The following is a 24572-nucleotide window of genomic DNA, read 5'->3' on the forward strand; positions in this document are numbered from 1 at the left end:
GCAGCAATACTGCACAATAACTTCGATAGAAATACTGACGCCGAGGAGCAGTGGTGGCAGGAAAGCGGCATAACGAAGTGCACTAAGCTGAACATTTTTATGGCGTGACAAAATTTCCGTCTCTTAAGTTGCGCCACTACAATCTGGGGCTTAACACACGCAACTGCTGTATGCCGCTAGCTGTAGCGACACTTAAGTTGCGTGTGAAACCCGGCTTGTGTAATTCTACTGTGCGGCCATTTATTATCTTTGATTAGCAGTGATATCTTTACTATTTACTAAATGTGCTTTGATTTGACACTTGCCAGCGTATACACTGCCCACGTTATTTACGTGTGTTGAAGTTTATGTAATTTTAATTTGTTGGTGGCACGGAAACATATTCAGCCCAATGGCAAATGATGTTACGAATAATCTCAACAACTTGAACTTGGAGAAATGTGACAGTGCCGGTAAAGAAGATGACGATATTGTGAATCCTTGGAACGTAGTTAGCAAATCGGAAACTGGCGTCGATTATGACAAACTAATTAGTAAGTTGATATTACTGAGAATTAATTTAGCTATGTGTTCTGTGATCTCGTAAGAGCGGTTGTTTTCATGTTTGCTGTAGTTTTTCATATAATTGAAGTTTTAAGAAAGATGTTTTTGCTTTGAAGGAAGATTTGGAAGTTCAAAAATAGATGATGAACTGATAGCACGCTTCGAAAAGATTACCGGCAGACCAGCTCATCGTTTTTTACGGCGAGGAATCTTTTTCTCACACCGTGACATGCATCAACTACTCAATCTCTATGAGGCTGGTAAGCCGTTTTATTTGTACACCGGCAGGGGTCCATCCTCCAAGGCAATGCATCTAGGTCACCTAGTACCGTTCATCTTCACCAAGTAAGAGAACAATACTTATCATGTACAAACAGCCTCAGCTGGAGCATGCAACTCCAACATCCCTTGATGCCCTGTGTCCTAGTCCCCACTACCTGCAATAACATCACGCTTTTAAACATAAGTAGTTTGATAAAATATTAAGCAGAGCATTGAGTTCAATATTCGGGCATGATGCCATTACGTATGGAAGATTGCAGTTTTAAGTTTGTCTACTTTCATCGTACATTGCATTTCACAAATAAAGTGAACTTTAAGGAAATTGGTGCTATATTAGTGTATACAGATTGGAAGCTGTTGTCAGGTGTTGAATGAAATGAGAACGCCTTTCGTTGCAGCAGACGATATATAAAAATTTTAAATTTAATAATGTCCTCATGAGTGGTTAGTGTAATGGATGTGCATTCTCACGTCATCCTTAATAATGCTTATTCAATTTAGGTGGCTGCAAGATGTCTTTAATGTGCCACTTGTCATTCAACTTACTGATGATGAAAAATTTCTGTGGAAGGACTTGAAATTGGAAGAAGCAATAAGTTTGGCCTTTGAAAATGCTAAGGATATAATTGCATGTGGATTTGATGAAAATAACACATTCATATTTTCTGACTTGACTTTTGTTGGGTGAGTAAAACTTGTAAATTAATACAGTTAGCTTTGAACATTAGTTTATTTTTTAGTGAGTTAAACTTATTTTGCTTCTTGTTCCTTGTTGCAATGTTTCCATGCGTTAGAGAGGAAGCTTGTGAATCACTGCTATGTCCCCCCTCCCTTTTGAATCCTAATTGATGTTGACATTTTATTGCAGACAATGCCCAGAGTTCTACCAGAATGTTGTTCGTATTGAGAAATCTGTAACGTTCAATCAGGTGAAGGGAATTTTTGGTTTTGGGGACAGTGATGTTATCGGCAAAATAAGTTTTCCGGCTTTTCAAGCTGCTCCAGCATTTTCAACATCTTTCCCATTTATATTTGGGAAATCTAAGCTACCATGTCTCATACCCTGTGCAATAGATCAGGTATGTTCCACAAGTAAGGTATCATCACAGTCACACACAATGTTAATTTTACATATCGCTGTTGAAGAAATGATACTATGTGACTGATATGGCCAGTTTTCCAAATTGTAGTTTGGTATACTTGACTAACACCTGTTGCTGCACAAGAACACGGATTTTAAATATTTTTACAATAGAAAGACTGTCACAAGTCAAACAAGGTCAAACTGTTGGTAGATGGTGGTGTTGTCTGTTGGAAGTTTGCATAGCCAGAATAATGTAGCTAAATGCAGTATGATGATCAGTCAACAACAATTAGTACAGTGCTGGCAGCTGGCAGTCACCCGCAAAAATAACTCGCTACTTTCAAATGAGCTAAGGTTATTTCTCTGAAACAGAATCATCTTGTGAGACATTGTTGATTTCCATCAACTGAAGCCTTGATGCAAGAACTGCTCTCCATTGTGGAATGATACATAACAAGCAGTAGCACTTTGCTGTGGCTGCATACTCTTTTGCATTAATGGGGCAAGGCAATAGACTTACATGGCATTGTTTCTTCAATAATGATATGCTGATGTTAAATAAAATCAAAATTTACAGTTATATTCATTATTAATAACTCTTCATTTTAATCTGTGTAATAATTTTGACCTTTTGTAACGGAGATTTTGTATTTCAACTTCTTTGAATGAAGTGTGACAATAAAATTATATAACAGCATCCGACATTGTGCCCAGCCGTGTTCATGAGGTACATACATGGGCAGTGAATAGTCTCTCCACTAACACTGCAACATTAAGATGTTCCGGCATATGTCAAGATCAGCTGATGAATGTCTCTGTAGAGTTCCTTCATTCCTAGTAGATCCTACATGAGTTTCTGGAGCTTTTGTTAGCAGTTCTGCACTAAGAAACATGGTTATGATATCCGAGATGGAAACAAAAGTACAAATTACGTAACGGAACTGATAATTATTTGGTGATGTACAAGGTGTATGAGAAAAGTAATGAGACTGACAACACGGCAAGCAATCTGGCAAAGCTCTTGTCTACATGCGTAGACTGATGTGTTCATCCCTTCCAGGTACTCAATCCAAGTTTCAGCTCCGTACAGCCATCACGCAGTTTTTGAGAGCGCCATGCCATCAGCGAAGTTGTGTCGAAAATGGAATAGCAGAATTTAGAGCAACCTTATGCAATCAAGTTTTGTGTTTACCTAGGGGAATCACTGAGTGTGACACTTGGAAAGTTGAAAGAAGCCCATGGGGAACATTTTTTGTCAAGATCACAAGCTTTTGATGGCACAAATAATTTTTGGAAGGCTGAGAGCACATTGGATATGAGCTTCAAAAACCGACAAAAATGTAGAATGTGTGATCCTCTTGTGAGGGCAGACTCTATTTGTTTCACCAGGACAAACTCTGAACCAAGTGTTTTACAAAGATGTATCTGAAAGACTCAGGAAAAGGGTGAATTGAGTGACACTGGACAAACTAGGCAAGTAGATGCGACAGTATGCAATGCCCCACGTCACATGGCCACTTCCATTAGGGATTTTTTTTGTCCGCAGCTCATAGTGTAGTGGCTAGCATTGCTACCTCTGGATCATGGGGTCCCAGATTCAATTCCTGGCCAGGTTGAGAATTTTCTCTGCTAAGGGACTGAGTGTTTGTGTTGTCCTCATCATTTACTCCTCCTCCTCATTATTATCATCATCATTTGTGACAGTTGCTAGATTGGATTGAGTTAAACATTGGACTGTGTAAAAATTGGAACTTTTTACGGGTGCTATGACCGCGCAGTTGAGCATCCCACAAACAAGTCATCATCAGGGATCTTTGACCTCAAAAGTCATTCCTGTTGTTCCACAGCCCTCCTTTCCGTTTGATCTGAGACCTTGTAACTTTTTCCTTTTCCTGAAATTGAAAAATGTGCTAAAATGACAGCACTTCGGGACTCTGTAGAACATTCAAAAGAATGTGACCAACATGTTATGGGCCGTGCCTGTTGAAGCCTTTCAGCACCATTACCATGACTGGGAACGACGACTCCGGCAATATACAGCTGCCGGGGAGAATTAATTTGAAGGGGACAATATTGTTGTTCAAAAAAATGGAAACTTTTATAGACAAAAAAATCAGCCTTACTACTTTTCTCACACACATTTTATTGAGAAAAAATACAACCCAGAAGCTGTAGTAGGACATATAGCAATCTATGAACTTGGTGTTTGATGATTTTTGGTATTGTTAGAGAATGTCACAGGGAAGTATCTAACAGGTTATAACTTCATAACTGGAAGTACATAAGGACAGCTAATATTTTGTTTGACATTCTTTCTACCCTTAGAAAATTATGCATTAATTCACTTAATAATAGATTCTGTTCAGTTGCAAATGAATTAAATTTCAGCCCACTTTTCTCCAGTGAAATTTTTTAGTCTTAAATGATTTTTTTGCTAAATGGAAAAACCAAAATATTTCTGGAGCTTATCAGCACTGTAATTCACATCATTGTCAAAAGAATTGGTCATAGTGAAATTGTTTGTCATACATTCACTTTAGAGAAACCACATTTGCTCACCTACTAGGTGCTTTCTGTGCATACCCCACCCTTCATATAGGAAGTGCTCATCAATACCACGTATTCGTTTTGGCACTACCTAGGTATTACCAGACGCACTACATGGTACTACTCAATGCTGTGTTCAGGTGGACAAATTTATCTATCTTTGGAAACTAGAACTACTGTGCCCTTCCACAGCTATATTTTAGAATACTGGATAAAGATTGCAGTACTTTATTAAACTGAAAATTTATAAATACATCCAAAAACAAAGATGATGTGACCTACCAAACGAAAGCACTGGCACGTCGATAGACACACAATCAAACACAAACACACACACAAAATCCCAGCTTTCGCAACCAACGGTTGCCTCGTCAGGAAAGGCAACCGTTGGTTGCGAAAGCTGGGATTTTGTGTGTGTGTTTGTGTTTGTTTGTGTGTCTATCGACGTGCCAGCGCTTTCGTTTGGTAGGTCACATCATCTTTGTTTTTGGATGTATTTTTTCCCACGTGGAATGTTTCCTTCTATTATATTCATATCTTGAAAATTTATAAATGTTTGTAAGAAAACTCTGTGACTCATGACACGTTCTCCATTCTTATAAAAACCAAATATATATAGGTAATAAAAAAGTTGTTGTTTTAAAAATTGAAATGCTTGGATGAATATCTTGTACATGCCAAACTCAAGTGGTAACTGAATTTTTTGAAATTCAAATCAAAAAAGTTGGTGATTTTCTTCCCTGTGCCATAGAGGCTAAAAAGTGATCGCTTGTCTTTACCTTGCAAGCCCACGATATGTGAAATCATTCTCAGAGACATTTTTGAGGGAAAGGTGATATACATAAATATGGGTCTCATCATACCAGCCTTTGAAAATTTCAGTGTATCTGGGCTTGATGTTAATCAGTTGCAAACTTGGATTCAGCATGGACTGGTCAAGGAACACTTAGATCAAGTAGATACATCTCGAATACTTGGTTTGAGTTACTTTCAGAGAAAACACGCATAGGTTTTTTTTTTTTTTTTTTAATTCAAATTTTAAAAATAGTTGTACTCTTTCTTGTTGAAGAGCCATATTGTGGAGTATATGTTTGTGTTCCATGTGCTTTTCATCAAGCAAGGTGGATGGCAAAACTGTTAGCTGAAAATGTTTGTTCCACAATGAAGTTGAATTATGACCACAGGAAGAGAATACAATTTGTTATACTTACACTTTTCTTACCGTTACGTATGAAAATATGACGCTGTGTCTGTTCTGAAGCCAAAGCACTGTATTTGTTTTTCAGAATTGTTTCAAAACTTTATATTAGTTTGTCAGCTGAAGCATTTTCCTTGTGGCATTACAAAAATTGACAGTAATGTGTAGTACTTTTTCCGTGTTGTGTTATTTTGACCACATATGATCTTCTTAATCAAAAATGTAAATAGTCATTACATTGAATCATGAAGCATAAAGAACAGATAAAAATATTTGAAAGATACAAACATGTATCGGTTAGAGCCCAAAAGCTATGAACAATGTGACTGAACAGTTCATGTGTAATAGAATCATGTTGTTGAACTTTTAACAGATTTGATTTGATTGACAAGTTTCTGATGATAGATTCCTCCAAGAGACATGAAAATGAAGGGGTCTAAAGTGCTTTGGGGCTAGTTATTAAACTGACATATGTAAATAATCTGGCTGAGAGAGGTGTCAAGCCCAAAGAGTGCAATAAACAATTTACAAAAAATAAAAAGAAGCAGCGCTATGCTCTTCCTGTGGTTTCTGAGTATTTCCATAAAGTTCCAAGGCATAAAAAAAGAATATTTCAATGAATAAGAATTTTTAAAAGGAAAATATGATTTTTCTTGTTATATTTACCTCATAAGCTGTGTGCATAATAGGTTTATATATGGTATTATTAAAGTTAATGTATCATTACTAATGATTAAGTTGAAAGTAATAACCAATTTTTTAGATAAAAGTAAAGGGTCAGTGAAATGTACGATTTCAGTTGTGCGTTTCCTTTGGTATCTTTTTTTTTGGGGGGGGGGGGGGTTATTCTCGAGGATGTTGTTTGTGTTATTTTTCGGTTTTGTGTGTTTTTAAGTGGTAACGTCATTCTTATTGTTGTATATTGAACTCGTCCTCACCCTATACCCCCTAGTTGCCATGATTGTCCCATTTGTTTTGTGTTATTGCAGGAGTGAAATGTTTTGTGTCATTGATATCTTTGTTCATGGGTGCGTGTAGTGTCATTATGGTTGTCATATTATTTGTGCTGGAAATAGGCATGTCCACCATCTAGATAACTTCATAGGTCAAAGCAGGCAGGCAGAATCAGACACTTCCATATTGCCAAAGTAAATTTGGTTTTATATGATTTTTGCATTTTTTTCCAAATTTGGGTGCTGAGCGGCACCTTTGCCTAATGAGCAATGGATTCAAATTTGAAAAATAAGAACCCCCTTATATATCATGTTTAATTTTTGTAAAAAAAATCTTAAAAATCACTTCACTTTGTAAATAGTACAATTTTGTAAAAAATAGTTATTTTAATAAATACTAAAACTTTTTTTAAAAAATTATTTATCTTAATAGTCATCTTAAAACCAGTAGGTAAATCAAGCAGTAATCCAGAACGAAATTTTCACTCCGCTGCAGAGTGAAAATTTCGTTCTGGAAACATCCCCGGGCTGTGGCTAAGCGATGTCTCCGCAATATCCTTTCTTCCAGTAGCGCTAGTCCTGCAATTTTCGCAGGAGAACTTCTGTGAAGTTTGGAAGGTAGGAAATGAGGTACTGGCGGAAGTAAAATTGTGAGGACGGGTCTTGAGTCGTGCTTGGGTAGCCCAGTTGGTAGAGCACTTACCTGCGCAAGGCAAAGCTCCAGAGTTTGAGTCTCAGTCTGACACACAGTTTTCATCTGCCAGGAAGTTTCAAATCAAGCAGTGGCGTTCTAAAACTCTACAAATTTTAAAAAATTAAGAAAAGACCTTGTCTTGTGTTAAGTATCAGTTTTACAGTGCATCAAAACAATGAACACCTAAGCAGATTCATCTTTTTACTGTCTAAAGAAATGTATATAATATATATAATCTACACTGACGGAAAAAATTGCGACTTCAAAAAAATAATTAATGTTGAGGAATGTAATTTTGGGAATACATTTGTCTGTGTAACATATTGAAGTCATTAACAGTGCAAGATCACAGGTTAGTTTAAGCGTGAGATATCAATTGTAAATCTGAACTGCTGGTACGTTAATAAACTGGTGTAACCACCAGAATGTTGAACACAAGCATGCAAACATGCATGCATTGTGTCGTACAGGTGCTGGATGTTAGTTTGTGGAAAGGAGTTCTGTGCCTGTTTCACATGATCTGTCAATGAAGGGATGGTTAATGCTGATTGTGGATGACATTGGAGTTGTTATCCGATGTCATCCAATATGTGCTCAATTGGAGACAGATCTCGTGATCGAAGAGGCCAAGACAACAGATCGACACACTGTGCAGCATGTTAGACTACAGCAGCAGTATGTGGGTGAGCACACCCACTGGAATAATGCTGTTCGTGAATGGCAGCACAATAGGTTGAATCAACAGACTGACACACAGATTTGCATTCAGGCTGCATAGGATCAACAAGAGAGTGCTCCCGCTGGCATACGAAATTGCACCTGACACCATAACTCCAGGTGTAGGTCTAGTGTGCCTAGAATGCAGACAGTTCGGTTGCAGGCCCTCAACTGGCCTCCTCCTAACCAACACATCACCATCACTGGCAGCGAGGCAGAACCAGCTTTCATCAGAAAACCGTGTCCTCCAGTGAGCTCTCGCTTGACATCACTGAAGTCACAAATTGCAGTGAGTTGGGGTCAGTGGAATGCTCTTTGTTTATGTCGCACGCCTCAGTGGTGTTGCGATTTTTTTTCTGTCAGTTCAATTTTTAAATAACATATGTAATTATAAAAAGACCATGAATTTCTGTTTGTGGGTGCTGAATGATGCATGAAAAGAATCAAAGTTGAGATTCTAAGAATGGATTGAAACTGAAGAACAGAGGGTGAACAAAATTTGTGAAGAAAGCAACTAGTCAGTACTGAAAGAGAGGTGATGGAATGAGACTGACCAAAGTGAATAGTGGAAGTTCGCTTTTTACTAGTCATTCCTAATTCCTTTCCTGTTCGTTTCGATCCATTCCCTCAAGAGCGAACAACCTCCACAGTTGTGCAGTTTCTGTACACTGAAGCAGTGTTCAAACATTGCATAGTCTGTGCTGTGTGAGGCTTTGTTTCCTTTGGTTTTCTGTAATGAGTTAAGGTAATGTTGGGATGTGCTTTGACAAATGCCAGTTTTGGTTTTCATCCCAATCCTTTCTATGTCAGGATTTGTGCTATGTCTGTGACAACCACTGCACTTTTCATTCATGGCTACAGCATAACTGTTAATTGTCATTTAGTCTCTCACAGGAAGTCTCTCGAAAGAAAAATCAAAAAATATGTGTAAAATAATAGATATAACACAGTGGGTAATAACTGACAGTAATGAACATAGTAGAACCAACATTTTATTGGCAGTCACTTACAGTGTTGGTTTACTCAACTCTTCCTGGCCTAATACACTTCTTTCGAGAGGCCTACTTTTTTCTGAGGCTACTTCTGAAATCAGCGAAGGTTTTTTAAATTTCTTGTGACTCCAAGGAAATGCTTATTTTTTTCAGCAAAACAGTTCATAACAAAAGATGTTGATGTTAGTACTTCAGATTTTTGATCACATCAGGAAACACTTGTACCAGGGCTGCAAAGACTGATCACCAATTTACATCTCAACTTACCCTTGAGATCTCAAAATTTGTCAGGAAAGAATGCTAAAATTTATCTGGAAATCAGGGAATTTCACTTGGAGTAACTTGTGGCAACTCTGTTAAAAATGTAGGTTGGAAAATTCCAATACCGTAATGTGTGGGCAATTAACTGTATAAAAATCACTATTACGTTATTTAAATATGTGTTATTAAAGTTGTGTGTAATCATATCGAAATTGGAAGTAACATTTACAAGTCTGCATTTCAGTGATACAAATTGAAATGATTACAGGATCCATACTTCCGAATGACTCGTGATGTTGCTCCTCGACTGGGATATAACAAACCTGCTCTTTTGCACTCAGTATTCTTCCCAGCTTTGCAAGGTGCTCAGACAAAAATGTCTGCAAGTGATAGTAATACATCAATTTTCCTCACAGACACCCCAAAAATGATCAAGAATAAGGTGAGTTCTGCATTACGTTCTTTGCCAATGGCAAAATTATTACATAAAATTAAAACGCATGTTAGGCTTTCCTGATTGATTGTGATTTAACTGATGGGGGATTAATAACTAAAATTTGTATTTGTACTTTGCTATTATGTTACATAAAAGCTAAATCTTTTTGAATTTGCTACTATTATGAATTAAATTTAAACAGAGGACTCAAGTAATAGAAAAATATCAAGTTCATTAGGACATGGGTCCAGATAGAAAACACTGGAACAGTATTCTCACACTCAGGAAATTAAGACTGATCTTGTCCTTGGAAGGCCATGTGAATATTTTTAACTGTTGTGACATCCATCATAGATTCAACTTGATGGAAAAACTCCACAGTTAATTACCATCAAAGTGTATTTTTAAAGGCAACCATTCCTTCCACACCTCACATTTCATTTGTATCATATTGTGAGCTATGATCTACTTGTATTTATTCACCTTCATCCCAGAACATATCTGGTCTAGGTGCATTTGGGACAATGTAAAAGTGTTTGTCCACCATGATAAGTTCTGGTGCTTTTAATCAATCCTTTACTTACCTCTGATGAGTGTGGCGAGGAACTGTGTGCCACCCAGTGGTGATTCCTCATTAACCTTCTGTAACTTTCTGCAATGTATTGTCAGACCCACAATATACAGTATTTCATTTCATTGCTTACTAATGAAAGTGATGATGCCATTGGGAGGGACCTGCACAAAGCAGAACTAAACCACAATTTGAGTCAACAAAATCAGTTCTTAACCAATCAGATTGGTTCTTAACCATGGATGTATTCATTCTCCACTCATTGCCACAGTTTCTGGATATTTCCTCATAATTTACTTAAAGCAACAAAAAATTCACTGTCTTTTTCTTCTCTCTCATCTTAAATTTGATATTGAAGTTGCTGAAGCAGACATCACATTTGTGTTATGAAATTTGTATGTTCTCTATCCCCAAGTAGCTGTCCAGGACCTGTACACTGCAGACCAGCAACTCCAGAGTATAAAGACTCTCTCCTCCAGAAACAAAGGCAGAAGAAGGGGTTTTATTGCACTGGTCTCTAAGGAACATTGCAGTGTCCTGGACATGAGCTGACATAAGATGCAGTTAAGGGTGGTTTTGTGAACCAGTTGGTGGAGGAGTGATGGAGAACAAGCTATACATGGTGAAACACACCATTTGATCATGGCATAACTCGTATCACCCATTCTTATGAGGAGTTCTTACTGTTTTCAAGGTTTTTGCCTCCTCCACACATGCAGCTAACAAATAGATGTTAAGAGGAAATTTGTAACTTTATTTTTGTCATATCTGTTCTGTTTAGCAGTGGTTGTTTGTCGTGGAGTAAATGATACAAGTATTGCACATAGATATGTCTAAAAAGAACTGAACAAATTATTTGTAACTTTTCCTATTTACACTATTCAGAAATATTAATTACTTTTGTTATGGATATGGCAGTCCATATGTAATAGACATAAAATTAATTTTGTTTCTACAGGTGAACAAACATGCCTTTTCTGGAGGTCAGGCCACTGTTGAAGAACATCGTGAGAAAGGTGGAAACTGCGACATAGATATATCTTACCAGTATTTACGTTTCTTCCTTGATGATGATGAAAAATTAAAAAAAATAAGAGAGGTGAGTATCACTATTCTAGGGATGGAAGTGAAAAATTTAAGCAATTAATAAAAAGTTGTTTAGAGGAACAATATTATGAAGCCAGTATTAAGTAAGAGATAACTAAACAAAAGAAAATAGAATCTCGCGATACTCATATCTGAGTTACGAATTAAGATTGATAGTTGCTTGTCCATTTGTCATTGCCAGCATTTGAGATCTACATATTCTGCAAACCACCAATGGCGTATTGTGGAACGTGCTTTGTACTACTACTACTACTACTACTACTACGACAACAACAACTACACATTCCCTTTGCTGTTCCACTCATAAACAGAATGAGGGAACAACAACCAATGCATGTTTTTACCAGGTAGGACTGATAGAGGAGAGAGAAGATCCAGTAAAGAGCGGTACTTTTTGTCACAAGGTCGTTTAATTCACGTGTGAGTGTTACACAGATGATCAACAGACTCCAGTGGCAGACACTACAAGAGAGACATTTTGCATGATGGAGAGGTTTACTACTGAAGTTTTGAGAGAGCTCTTTCTGGGAAGAGTTGGGCGACATATTGCTTGGTTCCATATACATCTTTGGAAATGAACACTACGAGAAAATTCAAGAAATTAGAGGTGGTACAAAGGCTTACCAACAATCGTTCTTGCTATGTGCCATTCATGGGTGGGACAGGGAAAGGGGGATCAGTTAGTGGTACCAGAAGTACCCTCCACCACACACTGTTAGATGACTTGTGGAGTATGATGTAGATGTATGTTTCCAAATGAATCCTAATTTCTCTTATCTTGTTTTCATGATCCTTATGCAAAATGTTTGTTGACAATAGTGGAATCATTCTGCAGTCAGCTGTAAATACCGGTTCTCTAAGTTTTCTGAATACTGTTTCTCAAAAAGATCATCCTCCTCTGTCCAGGAATTCCCATTTGAGTTCACAGGGCATTTCCATGATACTCTTGCTTAGATCGAACTTACTTGTAATGAATCTAGCAACACGCCTCTGAATTGCTGATGTCTCTTCCTTTTATCCAACCTGGTGAGGATCCCAAACACTCCAGCAGTTCTCAAGAATGGGTTGCACTAGTGTTTTATACATGGTTTCCTTTATGCATGAGTTACACTTTCCTAGATTTCTCTCAGTAGAAATGAAGTCGATCATTCACCTTCTCTACTACCTCCCTTCGTGTTCATTCCATTTTATATTGCTTTGCAATATTATGCCCAAACGTTTAATCAATGTGACTGTGCCACGCAGCAAGTGTCGTTGTTGTAGTCTTCAGCCCAAAGATTGGTTTGACGCATCTCTCCATGCTACTCTTCATGTGCAAGCCTCATCATCTCCAAATAACTACTGCAACCTACATCCATTTGAACCTACTTACTTTTTCAACCCTTGGTCTCCCTGTACGATTTTAAAGCCAGGAAGTTTTCTTTCTCATTCTTGTGTGCCTCTTAACAACTCAATGCTTCTGCTGTTCAGTGAGTGATCTCCTTCACTTTCAAATTATGTATGAACTCCAACATTCTTCTGTAGCAACACATTTTAGAAGCTTCTACCTGTATTCTCTTCCTTTCTGGTCTTCTAATCATCCATGTTTCACTTCTGTGCAAGGCTGAACTCCAGGCAAATACCTCCAGAAAACATTTCCTAACACTTAAATTTGTATTCTGTGGTAACAGATTCCTCTTTTTCAGAAATGCTTTTCTTGCTGTTATCAGTTTGCATTTTGTCTCCTGTCTACTGTGGCCATAATCAGTTAATTTATTACCCAAATAGCAATACTTACTGGCTGCTTTTACTGTCTAATTTCATAATATAATTCCCTCAGCATCATTTGATTTAATTTGACTACATTCCATTACTCTTGTTTTGCTTTTGGTGGTGGCCATCTTATATTCCCATTCATTTAATTCAACTGCATTCCATTACTTGCTTTTGGTGCTGCCATTCATCGTATATTCCCATTAAAGTCTCCGTCCATTCCATTCAACTGTTCCTCCAAGTCCTCTCCAGTCCCTGATAAAATTGCAGTGTTGTTGGCAAATCTCAAAGTTTTTCTTTCTTCTCCAAATATTTATTTGGCCTCCTTTACTGCTTTCAAAGTGTTCAGGTTGAATAACATGGAAATGTTTACAACTGTGTCTCATTCCCTTCTCAACCACTGCTTCCATTTCGTGCCCTCAACTCTTATAACTGTCATCTGATTTCTGTATAATTTGCAAATAATCTTTCACACCCTGTATCTTACCCCCTGCTACCTTCAGAATTTGAAATAGTGTATTCCAGTCAATGGTGTTCAAAGCTTTCTTTCAGTCTACGAATGCTGTTAATGTAGGTGTACATTTCCTTAACCTATCTTCAGCCATACAATTAAATAAACAAACCTATCTTCTAAGAGAAGTTGTAGTGTCGGTGTTGCCTAGCGTGCTTCTATGTTCCTCAAGAATCCTAACTTATCTTCCTGGAGGTTGGCTTTTATCAGTTTTTCCATTCTTCTGCAAAGGATTTGTTGCAGTATTTTGTGGCCATGACTTATTAAACTGATTGTACAATAATATTCACACCTGCCAACTCTGGCTTTTTTTTTTTTTAATTGAAATTATTACATTCTTTTTGAAATCTGAGTGTATTCCTCATGTCTCATACGTCCTGCATACCAGGTGGAAGAGTTTTGTCATGACTGGCACTTCCACGGATATCAATAGTTCTGAGGAAATATTGTCTACTCTGGGGATCATGTTCCCACTTAGATCTTTCAGTGCTCTCTCAAATTCTTCTTGCAATATCATATCTCCCATCTCATTTTCATTTACATCCTCTTCCTTTCCTATAGTACTGCCTTCAAGTTCATTTTCCTTGTACAGCTCGTCTATATATCCCTTTCAGCTTTACCTTCTTTTTTTAAATACTGGTTTTTCATCTGAGCTTTTGATATTCATACCACTGTTTGTCTTTTCTCCTAAAGCCTCTTAATTTTTCCAAGGGAGGTATCCATTCTTCCCCTAGTCGTACATGCATTTATATGCTTGAGGTTGTCCTCTAGCCATTCCTGCTCAGCCATTTTGCACTTTTGATCTATCTTATTTTTTAGATATCTCTGTTCCCTGTTTCCTGCTGCATTTATAATTCTCTCCTTTCATCAGTTAAATTCAGTATCTCCTATCCAAGTTTTTGTATTAGGCCTTGTCATTCTACCTGTTTGATCCCCTTTGCCTTCACTATTTCATCTCTAATGCTACCGTTGAAACTCTCAGCAACCTCAGGTTTTTGAAGTTTCTTCAGTTTTAATCTAGTGTCCATAACCAATAATGTCTTATAGCATAAAATCTGCAATCGGAATCTCTGCCTTACCATTTGAATCCTTCCATTGTCTCCAGGTCCCTTCCAACATACGCAGGGTGTTTTGGAACTATTCGTTCACTTTAATATAGGAGGTAGATAACAGCTAACAAATATATTTAGTTATAGTACATATGGTCCCTGATGGCAGTTTCTGGCACTAGGGACGATTTACACAAAAGATAGCTCAGCAAGTTAATTGCAACAGTGGTATTCACAGGAACTGCTCGAATGTGTGACCGTTGGTCTTATGCACCTAGTACATTATCAGACCATTGATTGTCATGTCCATTCGAAGATTCATGGTATGTCCACAATAGTACCAGCAATGATGGCAATTCTAGCGACAGCGATTTCATACACCAACTACTTGATATGGTCCCGGAGGAAGGAATCCAGACAAGTGAGATCAAATGAACTGGGATGCCAGGCTACAGGGCCAGATCAGCCAATCCATCAATTCCCAAATGTCTCTCTAAGTCTACAAATGCTAGAAACATAGGTTTGCCTTTCCTTAATCTTTCTTCTAAGATAAGTCGTAGGGTCAGTATTGCTTCACGTGTTCAACATTTTTACGGAATCCAAACTGATCTTCCCCAAGGTCGGCTTGTACCAGTTTTTCCATTCGTCTGTAAAGAATTCGCATTAGTATTTTGCAGCTGTGACTTATTAAACTGATAGTTCGGTAATTTTCACATCTGTCAACACCTGCTTTCTTTGGGATTGGAATTATTATATTCTTCTTGAAGTCTGAGGGTATTTCACCTGTCTCATACTTCTTGCTCACCAGATGGTAGAGTTTTGTCAGGACTGGCTCTCCCAAGGCTGTCAGTAGTTCTAATGGAATGTTGTCTATTCCCGGGGCCTTGTTTCGACTTAGGCCTTTCAGTGCTCTGGTAAACTCTTCACGCAGTATCATATCTCCCATTTCATCTTCATCTACTTCCTCTTCAATTTCCATAATATTGTCCTCAAGAACATTGCCCCTGTATAGACCCTCTATATACTCCTTCCACCTTTCTGCTTACCCTTCTTTGCTTAGAACTGGGTTTCCATCATAGCTCTAGATATTCATGCAAGTGATTCTCCTTTCTCCATATGTCTCTTTAATTTTCCTGTAGGCAGTATCTATCTTACCCCTAGTGAGATAAGCCTCTACATCTTTACATTTGTCCTCTAGCCATCCCTGCTTAGCCATTTTGCACTTCCTGTCGATCACATTTTTGACATGTTTGTATTCCTTTTTGCCTGCTTCACATACTGCATTTTTGTATTTTCTCCTTTCATCAATTAAATTCAGTATCTCTTCTGTTACCCAAGGATTTCTACTAGCCCTCGTCTTTTTACCTACTTGATCCTCTGCTGCCTTCACTATTTCATTCCTCAAAGCTACCCATTCTTCTTCTGCTGTATTTCTTTCCCCATTCCTGTCAATTGTTCCCTTATGCTGTCCCTGATCCTCTGTACAACTTCTGGTTTAGTCAGTTTATCCAAGTCCCATCTCCTTAAATTCCCACCTTTTTGCAGTTTCTTCAGTTTTAATCTACAGTTCATAACCAATAGATTGTGGTCAGAGTCCACATCTGCCCCTGGAAATGTCTTACAATTTAAAATCTGGTTCCTAAATATCTGCCTTACCATTATATAATCTATCTGAAACCTTCTAGTATCTCCAGGGTTCTTCCGTGTATACTTCATGATTCTTGAACCAAGTGTTAGTGATGATTAAACTATCCTCTGTGCAGAATTCTAACAGGCAGTTTCTGCTTTTAATTCCCCCCCCCCCCCCCCTTTCAGCCCATTTTTCCATTTATTTCTTCCATGTCTATTATCTCATCATACATCAGCTGCATTAAGTTACATTTTGACCAATCTGCCATCTACCACACCAAATAGATATTCTATGTAAGTTGTCCTTTATCCTCCTCCAGTCACTCAATAACATGTTTCCATACACTAAAGCATCATTAGCAAACAGTTGCACATTGCTTCTCACTTTATCCACCAGACCCTGTATGTTTTTAGAGAGCAAGACTAGTCCTTCCACGCTTCCCTGGGGCATTCCTGATTATATCCTTGTGTCTGATGGTCACCCACCACCCAGGACAAAATACTGGGTTATATTACTTAAGAAGTCTTCGAGCCATGTACATATCTGATAAATTATTCTGCATGCTTTGACCTTCTTTAACAGTCTGCAGTGGGGTGCTGTGTCAAATGATTTCCAGAAATAAAGGAATATGGAATCTGCCTGTAGCCCTTCATTCATGGTTCGCAGGATATCATGCTGAAAATGGGAAATCTCTTTAAATCTGTACTGATTTGTTGACAGAAGCTTTTCTTTCTTAAGGAAACTTAGAATATGCTAAAAAAATTCCTGCAGCTGGGGGAAGGGGGGGGGGGGGGGGGGCGTGGGGAGGCTGTAAACATCTCCCAAGATTTCTGGCTACTAAATGTTTTCATGTGACTGCTACTCGAATTTGGTGGTCCCCATGTACTGGAAAAGATTTCAGATACTGTGTTCAACAAATAGTCACATGTGCTGGGATGTGTGTGTGTGCACTGCAGTCTGTGGGGTGTCTGACCAGAGTTCTGTTCTGATCACAAGAGGGTGGTATAGTGCTAAGTCACAGGATTTGTTTTTGGGAGAACAATGGTTCAAATCTCTACATTTGTGAGGGTTTTCTCTGATTTCTCTAAATTGATTGTGGCAAATACTGGCATTGTTCCTATGAAAAGAACCTGATTGATTTTCTTCCCCATCCTTCCACAAAATGGGCTTGCACTCTGTTTCTAATGACCTCCTCATAGATTGTGTATTAGAACCTAATCCTTCTCTCCTTTGGATAGAGAACTAAAGATTATTATGCATTTGTATGAGCAGTGTACTACAGAGAAGTGAAGCTGGTGTTTGGAGGGGCAAATACACTAGTACACCAACCCCCTTTTACCTGCTCGTGTTCTTGCCATACACTTCAGTGTTAATTGGCCATAGCTCTGTTCTTGAGTGTTTCCATATTAATGTTTTGTTGTGTGAGTTATAAGGTATCTTGTAGTAACATGCACTATTATTCTCATTTATTAAATCACAAAGCTATTTCAGTTTTTATTGTGTAAATATTTTTGCGTTATTAGCTGTACATGTTAGCTTTAACCTGGAAACAAAGGAGAAAATATGGGTTTGCACTCCCACAACTGCCACTGACAAACATGCCAGTACAGGCAGTGTGCATGCAGAAGCTGTTCTGCCTTGTAGTGCTACATTTTGGAGATGTTAGATTAAGGGGAAAGATGACAGGAAAGGAAGCAGAAAGAGGGAACTTCGGGGAAATGAAAGAATAAGAAACATCAGTTAATGTAGTTTATTTTTGCTTAATTGTCCTAAAGAACTAAGTGCTTGCAGAAACTCGTTATGTAACGTGTCATTTGAAACAGTGACAAGGCTTTCAATAAAAATTTTCTCAGCTGTCTTTCTTCAGAAAGTAATTTTCTTGCAAATTTTCGCCATGGCTTACACACATAATTCAGTCTTCCACAGTAACATCATGAATAGCTTCCTAAAGTAAATTCTGCAAATCTTTAATTTCGAATGGGCAAGTTCTGAACAAAGTAATTTTCTTGCAAATTTTCTCCACGGCTTAGACACATAATTCAGTCTTCCACAGTAACATCATTAATAGCTTCCTAAAGTAAACTCTGCAAATTTTTACTTTCGAATGGGCAAGTTCTGAACATGTTTTTTTATTTCACTAGCACCCATATATTTTCTGTTGGGTTGAATTGCCAGTGGTAAGGGGGAAGCCACAAAATTTCTTGGCCTATTTCTACTGCTATATTATAATGTTTAAAGTGGTTGTAAAGGTGCTTGTGGCATCCGATATCATCCAATATCTCTTTTTTTTTTTCATGTAGCCGTTTATGTTCTAGCCATTGCTCAGTATTTTCTTTATTTGAGTGCAAATTAGGAATTTTATTTTGTGATGCAACAGGCATTGTCTTCATTTCTTGATCACAGCACCGTTATGTGTTATCCTGCACATATACTCTGTACAGTTTGGTGCAGAGTCCCCAGATACATTGACTATTGCAGTCTGCGGTACCATTAAGATTTTCTCTCTTCTGTCTTTAAGATTACAAATTAATTTGTACACCATGTATATGACTCCCTCAGTGTGACTTTTAACTGTGTCACCTTAATTCATAAACAAGGAAAGCTATAATATACTATGAAAATCACAGCTCTCTTCATAAAAGAGTGTTTCCTTATGGCAAGTGTGTAAATGAGTAATTGGTAGCAACAAAGCTACACAGTCATGCCAGCAGCTGTGTGAATGAATTGCAATATTGCCACATGACCCCTGTCAGTAATGGATGTTTCTCTAGAGCTCTTGCTTCTTACTGTACTACTTACCTGGCATGCCTGGCACTGTAGCAACAGTGTCCTCTTAGACTCATGGAAAAGCTGGACAGTGCCAAAGGCTTCCAATTGGAGGATACAGATGGAGGGAATCCCAGGGCTGGGAGAAGTAACGTTCCCTTCCCACCAATAGTTTCGCTGCTCCCTAGTATAGACTGGTTACTGTCTTCTGTATTGGAGCAGTAATTAGTTACTTTAAACCCAGCTGTTCAAAGTGTGTTTATTATTGATCGTTACATTATTCTTCGAGTGTGAGTGATGTGTGGCAAATTCAAGATTTTTCACATTTCACTGGCAGAGACTTCCGTGTACTGGATGTTGTAACTGACCAAGCAAGTTCCTCAATCTCAACTGCAGGCTGAAAACATTTAATATTGTCCCAGTTAAGTAAAGCTGTTTTTTTGGTCACTCCCCATTGTAGATGAGTACTCTTCAACTGAAAAGTGAGATAAATATCTGTTGAGAACATGCTGTTGAAAAACAATCATTAGACGTGAAGTTCTCAATTGAACATAAGGATGCCGTCACACTGTACTAGGGATGCCAATTAAGCTTGGAAATTTAAATTGTGAACAGGTTTTCAGTATATTATGTTCCACAGGTTCACCAGTGTTTGATTTTTTTAGGACATATGTGGGAAAAGTAATGAACTGATCTGTAAAATTTTTATTTGTTTCAGACAATAGTTTTGTTCCCAAGTAATTTCATTTAGCAGTTATACACTAGTGGAGTCATCGTTCCCTGCCTTGGTAGCTGTGCTGAAAAGCTTCAATTGGTAGATTGTTTAACATGTTGGTCACATTCTTTTGAATATTGTCCTGAGTCCCAAAATGATGTCCTTTTATGGCATTTTTCAATTTTGGGAACAGAAAAGAGTCACAAGGACTCAGACCAGGTGAATAGGGGGTCTTTGGAACAGCAGGAAAGCCTTTTGAAGTCAAAAATTCTGTAATGGAAGTAGCGTTGTGACATGGGGCATTGGTAAGATGCCGCATCCACTTGTTTGCAATATCCGGTCCTACTCAGTTCACACTTTTCCTGAGCCCTTCAAGGACATCTTTGTAAAACATGTGGTTGACAGTTTGTCCTGGAAGAACAATTCCTTATGGGTGCACACTTTCACCATTTTTGTCAGCTTTTGAAGCTGAGGATCGCCCTGAGTGAGGATCATTTGCAATATGTTCTTAGCCTTCCAAAAATAATTTGTGCCAGCAAAAAAACTTGTGCTCTTCATAAGGAATGCTCGCCATAGGCCTGTTTCAACTTTTAAAGATCAAACTCATAGATTCCCCAACTTGGCACAATGTTGCTTTAAATTCTGCTGTTCCGTTTTCCTAACAAACAACAAAACCACAATTTCACTGATCGTGCTATCAAAAATCACATGTTGGCTCTAAGGAGCTGAAACTCGGACTGAGTATCTGGAAGGGATGAACACACCTGCCTACACAAGTAGAACAACACAGCATTACTAGATTGGTCACAGTGTTTCAGTCTCATTACTTTTCTTACACACCTTATATATTGGTCATTAAGGAAACTGTGTAGTATCTCTGCAGCGTGAGACCACAGATCAAAAATGTCAGGAGCCAAACTTCAAAGTACTATCAGTAAGAGAACAGCCTTCACCAGACCCCATAGCTTTACCCAAATATCCATTTGTAGTCTATGCTAGGGCCAGCATTGTTCAGGGAAGTCTAGTGGTGCCACCAAACAACTAGTGCTCTCGAGCAATGGATTTTCAGCTTTAGATTTCACTAATACAACCATCTTGGGGAAACCCTCCACTGCAGCCCACTGTGGCTCCCATTCCTTAGGCAGCTGTGGTCTAAATAAGTCAAGCATACAAAAAACAAAAACCAGTCTTCGATTGGCATACATCTCGGAATGACATTCTCAATGTCCAGTGAGATGCACCAGTTCTGCTAACTGTTCATGAGGCTCGATCCGGGCAATATATTCAAAGCATTCAAGGCAACTGGGGTAAAAGTTGAAGCCTTATGTTGTGACAAATGACAAATTGTCCAAAATAATATTGCTGCTGGCTCTCCCTCCAAACTTTGAGCCACCTTTCCCCAACCCCCCCCCCCCCCCCCATCCACTAACCACATCCTCCCCCCTCCCATCGCCTACTCTCCTCACCCTGGTCCAGCTGCACTGGTGAAGAGTATTGTGTATGCTCTACAGCTTTGAGAAGGTTTTCTCCTAAAGCTAACGAAGCTCTCCATCTCATTTATATGCCTTTTGATGACTCAGTGCCTCTACTATGTGGTGTCTTGTTACCTTTATTCCCTTAAACATGTTAAATACCGCATTCCAGTGAACTGTATAAGATAAAGTTAACAGTGCAATTTCATATAGGAAATTATGAAATGTGGTTTGAGGTTATTGATAGACATACATGAAGCAGGTATGAATTTGTACAGATATTTCTAATTCATAATTATTTTTGCTGGTTTAGGTTGAGTAAGTTATTGTAGAACTGGTCATATTGAGTGATGGAAAGAAATGAGTGACTGAAAAGTTAGCCATCAGATACGGCTCAGAAGGATAATGTGGCTATCCACACAATCTATCTGAGTAAGCATAGCTTCATGAATTGATACATTCATGATTTCCTTGAAGCTAAATATACATGTTCAAACTAAGAGCTGTGTGTTACGTGTTAATTTAACAATAATTGCATAATAAAATACCAAAATAATTCATGCATAATCTATGTTAAATTTGTTGCATTTTTATGTTTGTTAGCAGTTCTTTGTATTGATTTTAGGATTATACAAGTGGAGCCATGTTGACTGGTGAACTGAAGAAGGAACTGATAGATGTGCTTCAGACTCTTGTAGCAGAACATCAGGCACGCAGAGCACAGATCACAGACGAAGTTGTTCATCGGTTCATGGCATTACACCCTCTTGTTACTAAAAGTGCAACGTGATACTTGCCTGATTTATGTTGAAAGTTATATTTATTTTATATTTATGTTGTTCATTGCATCAGTACTTCTTTTAAATTTCCCTGTGATATTTACTTTACAAGTTTTAGACAGAATGTGGGTATGTGTGATGTATGATATGTTATTTTGTGTGCAATTTTTTTTTTCTCATTTACAATTGTCTGTAAGATATAAACTTAACCAAAAAGTTGTGCTTGTTTTGTGCAGATTCAGTACAGTTGTTACCTACCTGCATTTACAATATTGATGTCTTTCAGTTGTTGCAGTTCTAAAGCTTGGAAGCGTGAGAGCCATACTAAGTATAATGTAGTGTGAGATGAATACTGTAACCCATTTTGCGCTGTTGATCAGCTTTACTACATCCAGTAATGGAATGCTGTTTCACATTTATGATAAAGCTATACACACACATTACTGATGATCTTAACACTGCATACCTTTGTAATAATTGTGATAAATAGGTGAAAAAGGTTATGTTAAACTTTCTCTTTCTTTTCTCTTTTGGAGAAATAGCAAAGAAAAAATAATTATGCAGTCAATTTTTGCTCTTTATTGTCCTTACTCCTTGGAGATTCGTCCTTACATCTTGGAAATTAATGTTTGTTTGTGGTTTCTTCAGATTCATTGTCAATTTTTTTCCTTTTGGGGCCTCCAACACCACAACCTGAGTTTTCTAGAAGCAAAAACCAATAAATTGAGGGAGTAACCATTATTCACCTACTAAAGGACATACTGAGCAGAGACAATTGCGTTGTAAGCATTACTTGCTGCTGCTCAACTCCATTTTTTGAGAAGTGTGATCTATCCTCATGTATATATTAAAACTTATATGTTGTTGAATAGTCATGTAATCTGCGAATAGTCTGTACCCATAACAATACTTGAAAGCAATAAGGATTATTTGACTGCAAGTTGATAAGATGTTATGGTAGACCACTGGGCAGTACAAAAATTTCACTTTTCACATCATTTGCTTTGTTTTCCAAAATGATTTGATATGTGTACAGATGATGATGCTGCAGTTTAAATCATGGTATAGCAAGTACATCAAATTAATTATCTTTGTTGATTATGCACAGAAAGAAGCATTACTGATGCCAGAGATTGCTACCATAAAACATTAAATAAGAGAGTTTGACATTCAGATACATGACTATTTACCAACATTATGACTATTCCAAGATCTCTTAAACTCTCCTTGTTTTTATTTATTTTGTTATAAGTGATTAAGGAGATTGGAGACTTAAGAACGTGCTTGCTATTTCAGTTTGGTGATGCTCCATAGCAGCCTGTATCAGGCTTATGAAAAGTATTTGTTGAAACAAGTGTTATTGAGATGAAATAAGTCACAAAATTGCATTCTGTGGAATACATGATTCCTAGTTAATGTAAACTTTTGTCAATACTGCCCGCATCTCTAATTTGCAAGTTGCAGAAGCTTTTGAATTTTATACAAGAACACATTTTAAAATTAAATGTAATTTGAAAGTAAATGTTTATTATTTCTTTACTCTAATTAAATGTACTTTCCATCTCTGGACTTACGGACGCCTGATCTGCTCTGAGTCTACATCACTAGATGTAAAATAAGTTGGAGAACTGGTGAAGTTACTATCATTGTTCATATTTTTATATATTATCTGCTGTCATATGTGCCTTTTCTAAAAGTCTCTTGCATTGTGATGAGTTTCATTTGCCACTTGGTAACTTACAGGTTGACACAGACCAAATGTTAACAGATTAGACCTCAGAGTTACAACACAAACTAGTTAAAACTTTTAAGTATAGCAAGAACATTACACAAAAACATTCGAAAGCCCATCACTTCATATTTCACTGAAATAGTGCAAACATGTAAAATTTTCATTGCAGCCGTTCACAGACTAACTTGGTTGCTGACACACACACACACACACACACACACATACCATTGATTCACGTTGTGTCCTTTCAGTAGTATCATGAACTGTTGTGGTTAAAGAAGAAGCATCCCAATTTAGGTATGCACACTGGCGTGGAATAATATTTCCTATGGAGTCAATCACCCACCAGTGAAACAGGATAAACTGTAGCAGCCTGTCTTGAAATAATTTAGGAAATAGATGAAATAGTCTAGAAGTAGATAAAATGTCTGTGCCTAATTTTTTTACTTGACAAATCAAAAACTAGGCACATTGTGATCATTTAAGCCCCTCTATTTTATAAAGTGCTTTAAATTTGGATCACTGTCTTTGGACGGTAATTAATCTAATACCCGTGGAACATTTCTGAAAAATGTAAGACTAATGCCAATTTGACTTTAGAGAATGATAGTTTTTCTGTTGTTTTCTCATAGCATTGAAGGTAATTTCAGAATTACACTACTCGTAGCTGAAAAACTCAGCAACTTCAAAATTAAAGTGGGGGGAAAACATGAACAGATTTGTCAACATTATGGTCAGAATCCAACAACTTTAAATGGATCAGGCTTGATTTTGTCAGGAA

The 24572-nt window shown here is 37.7% G+C and overlaps 1 protein-coding gene across 1 annotated transcript; it reads left to right on the top strand.

The window, feature by feature from the left end:
• The first annotated feature begins 294 nt into the window (after positions 1 to 294).
• On the top strand, positions 295 to 23581 carry LOC124608805 (tryptophan--tRNA ligase, cytoplasmic). Its single transcript, XM_047140016.1, has 7 exons — positions 295 to 533; positions 660 to 888; positions 1327 to 1509; positions 1694 to 1904; positions 9540 to 9713; positions 11237 to 11377; positions 21906 to 23581. Exons 1-7 carry the CDS (start codon positions 392 to 394, stop codon positions 22068 to 22070), a joined length of 1245 nt encoding a protein of 414 aa, XP_046995972.1. The 5' UTR covers positions 295 to 391; the 3' UTR covers positions 22071 to 23581.
• Positions 23582 to 24572: the final 991 nt, after the last annotated feature.

Source organism: Schistocerca americana, chromosome 1 (genome assembly GCF_021461395.2).
Source record: "Schistocerca americana isolate TAMUIC-IGC-003095 chromosome 1, iqSchAmer2.1, whole genome shotgun sequence".
Taxonomy (NCBI): Eukaryota; Metazoa; Arthropoda; class Insecta; order Orthoptera; family Acrididae; genus Schistocerca; species Schistocerca americana.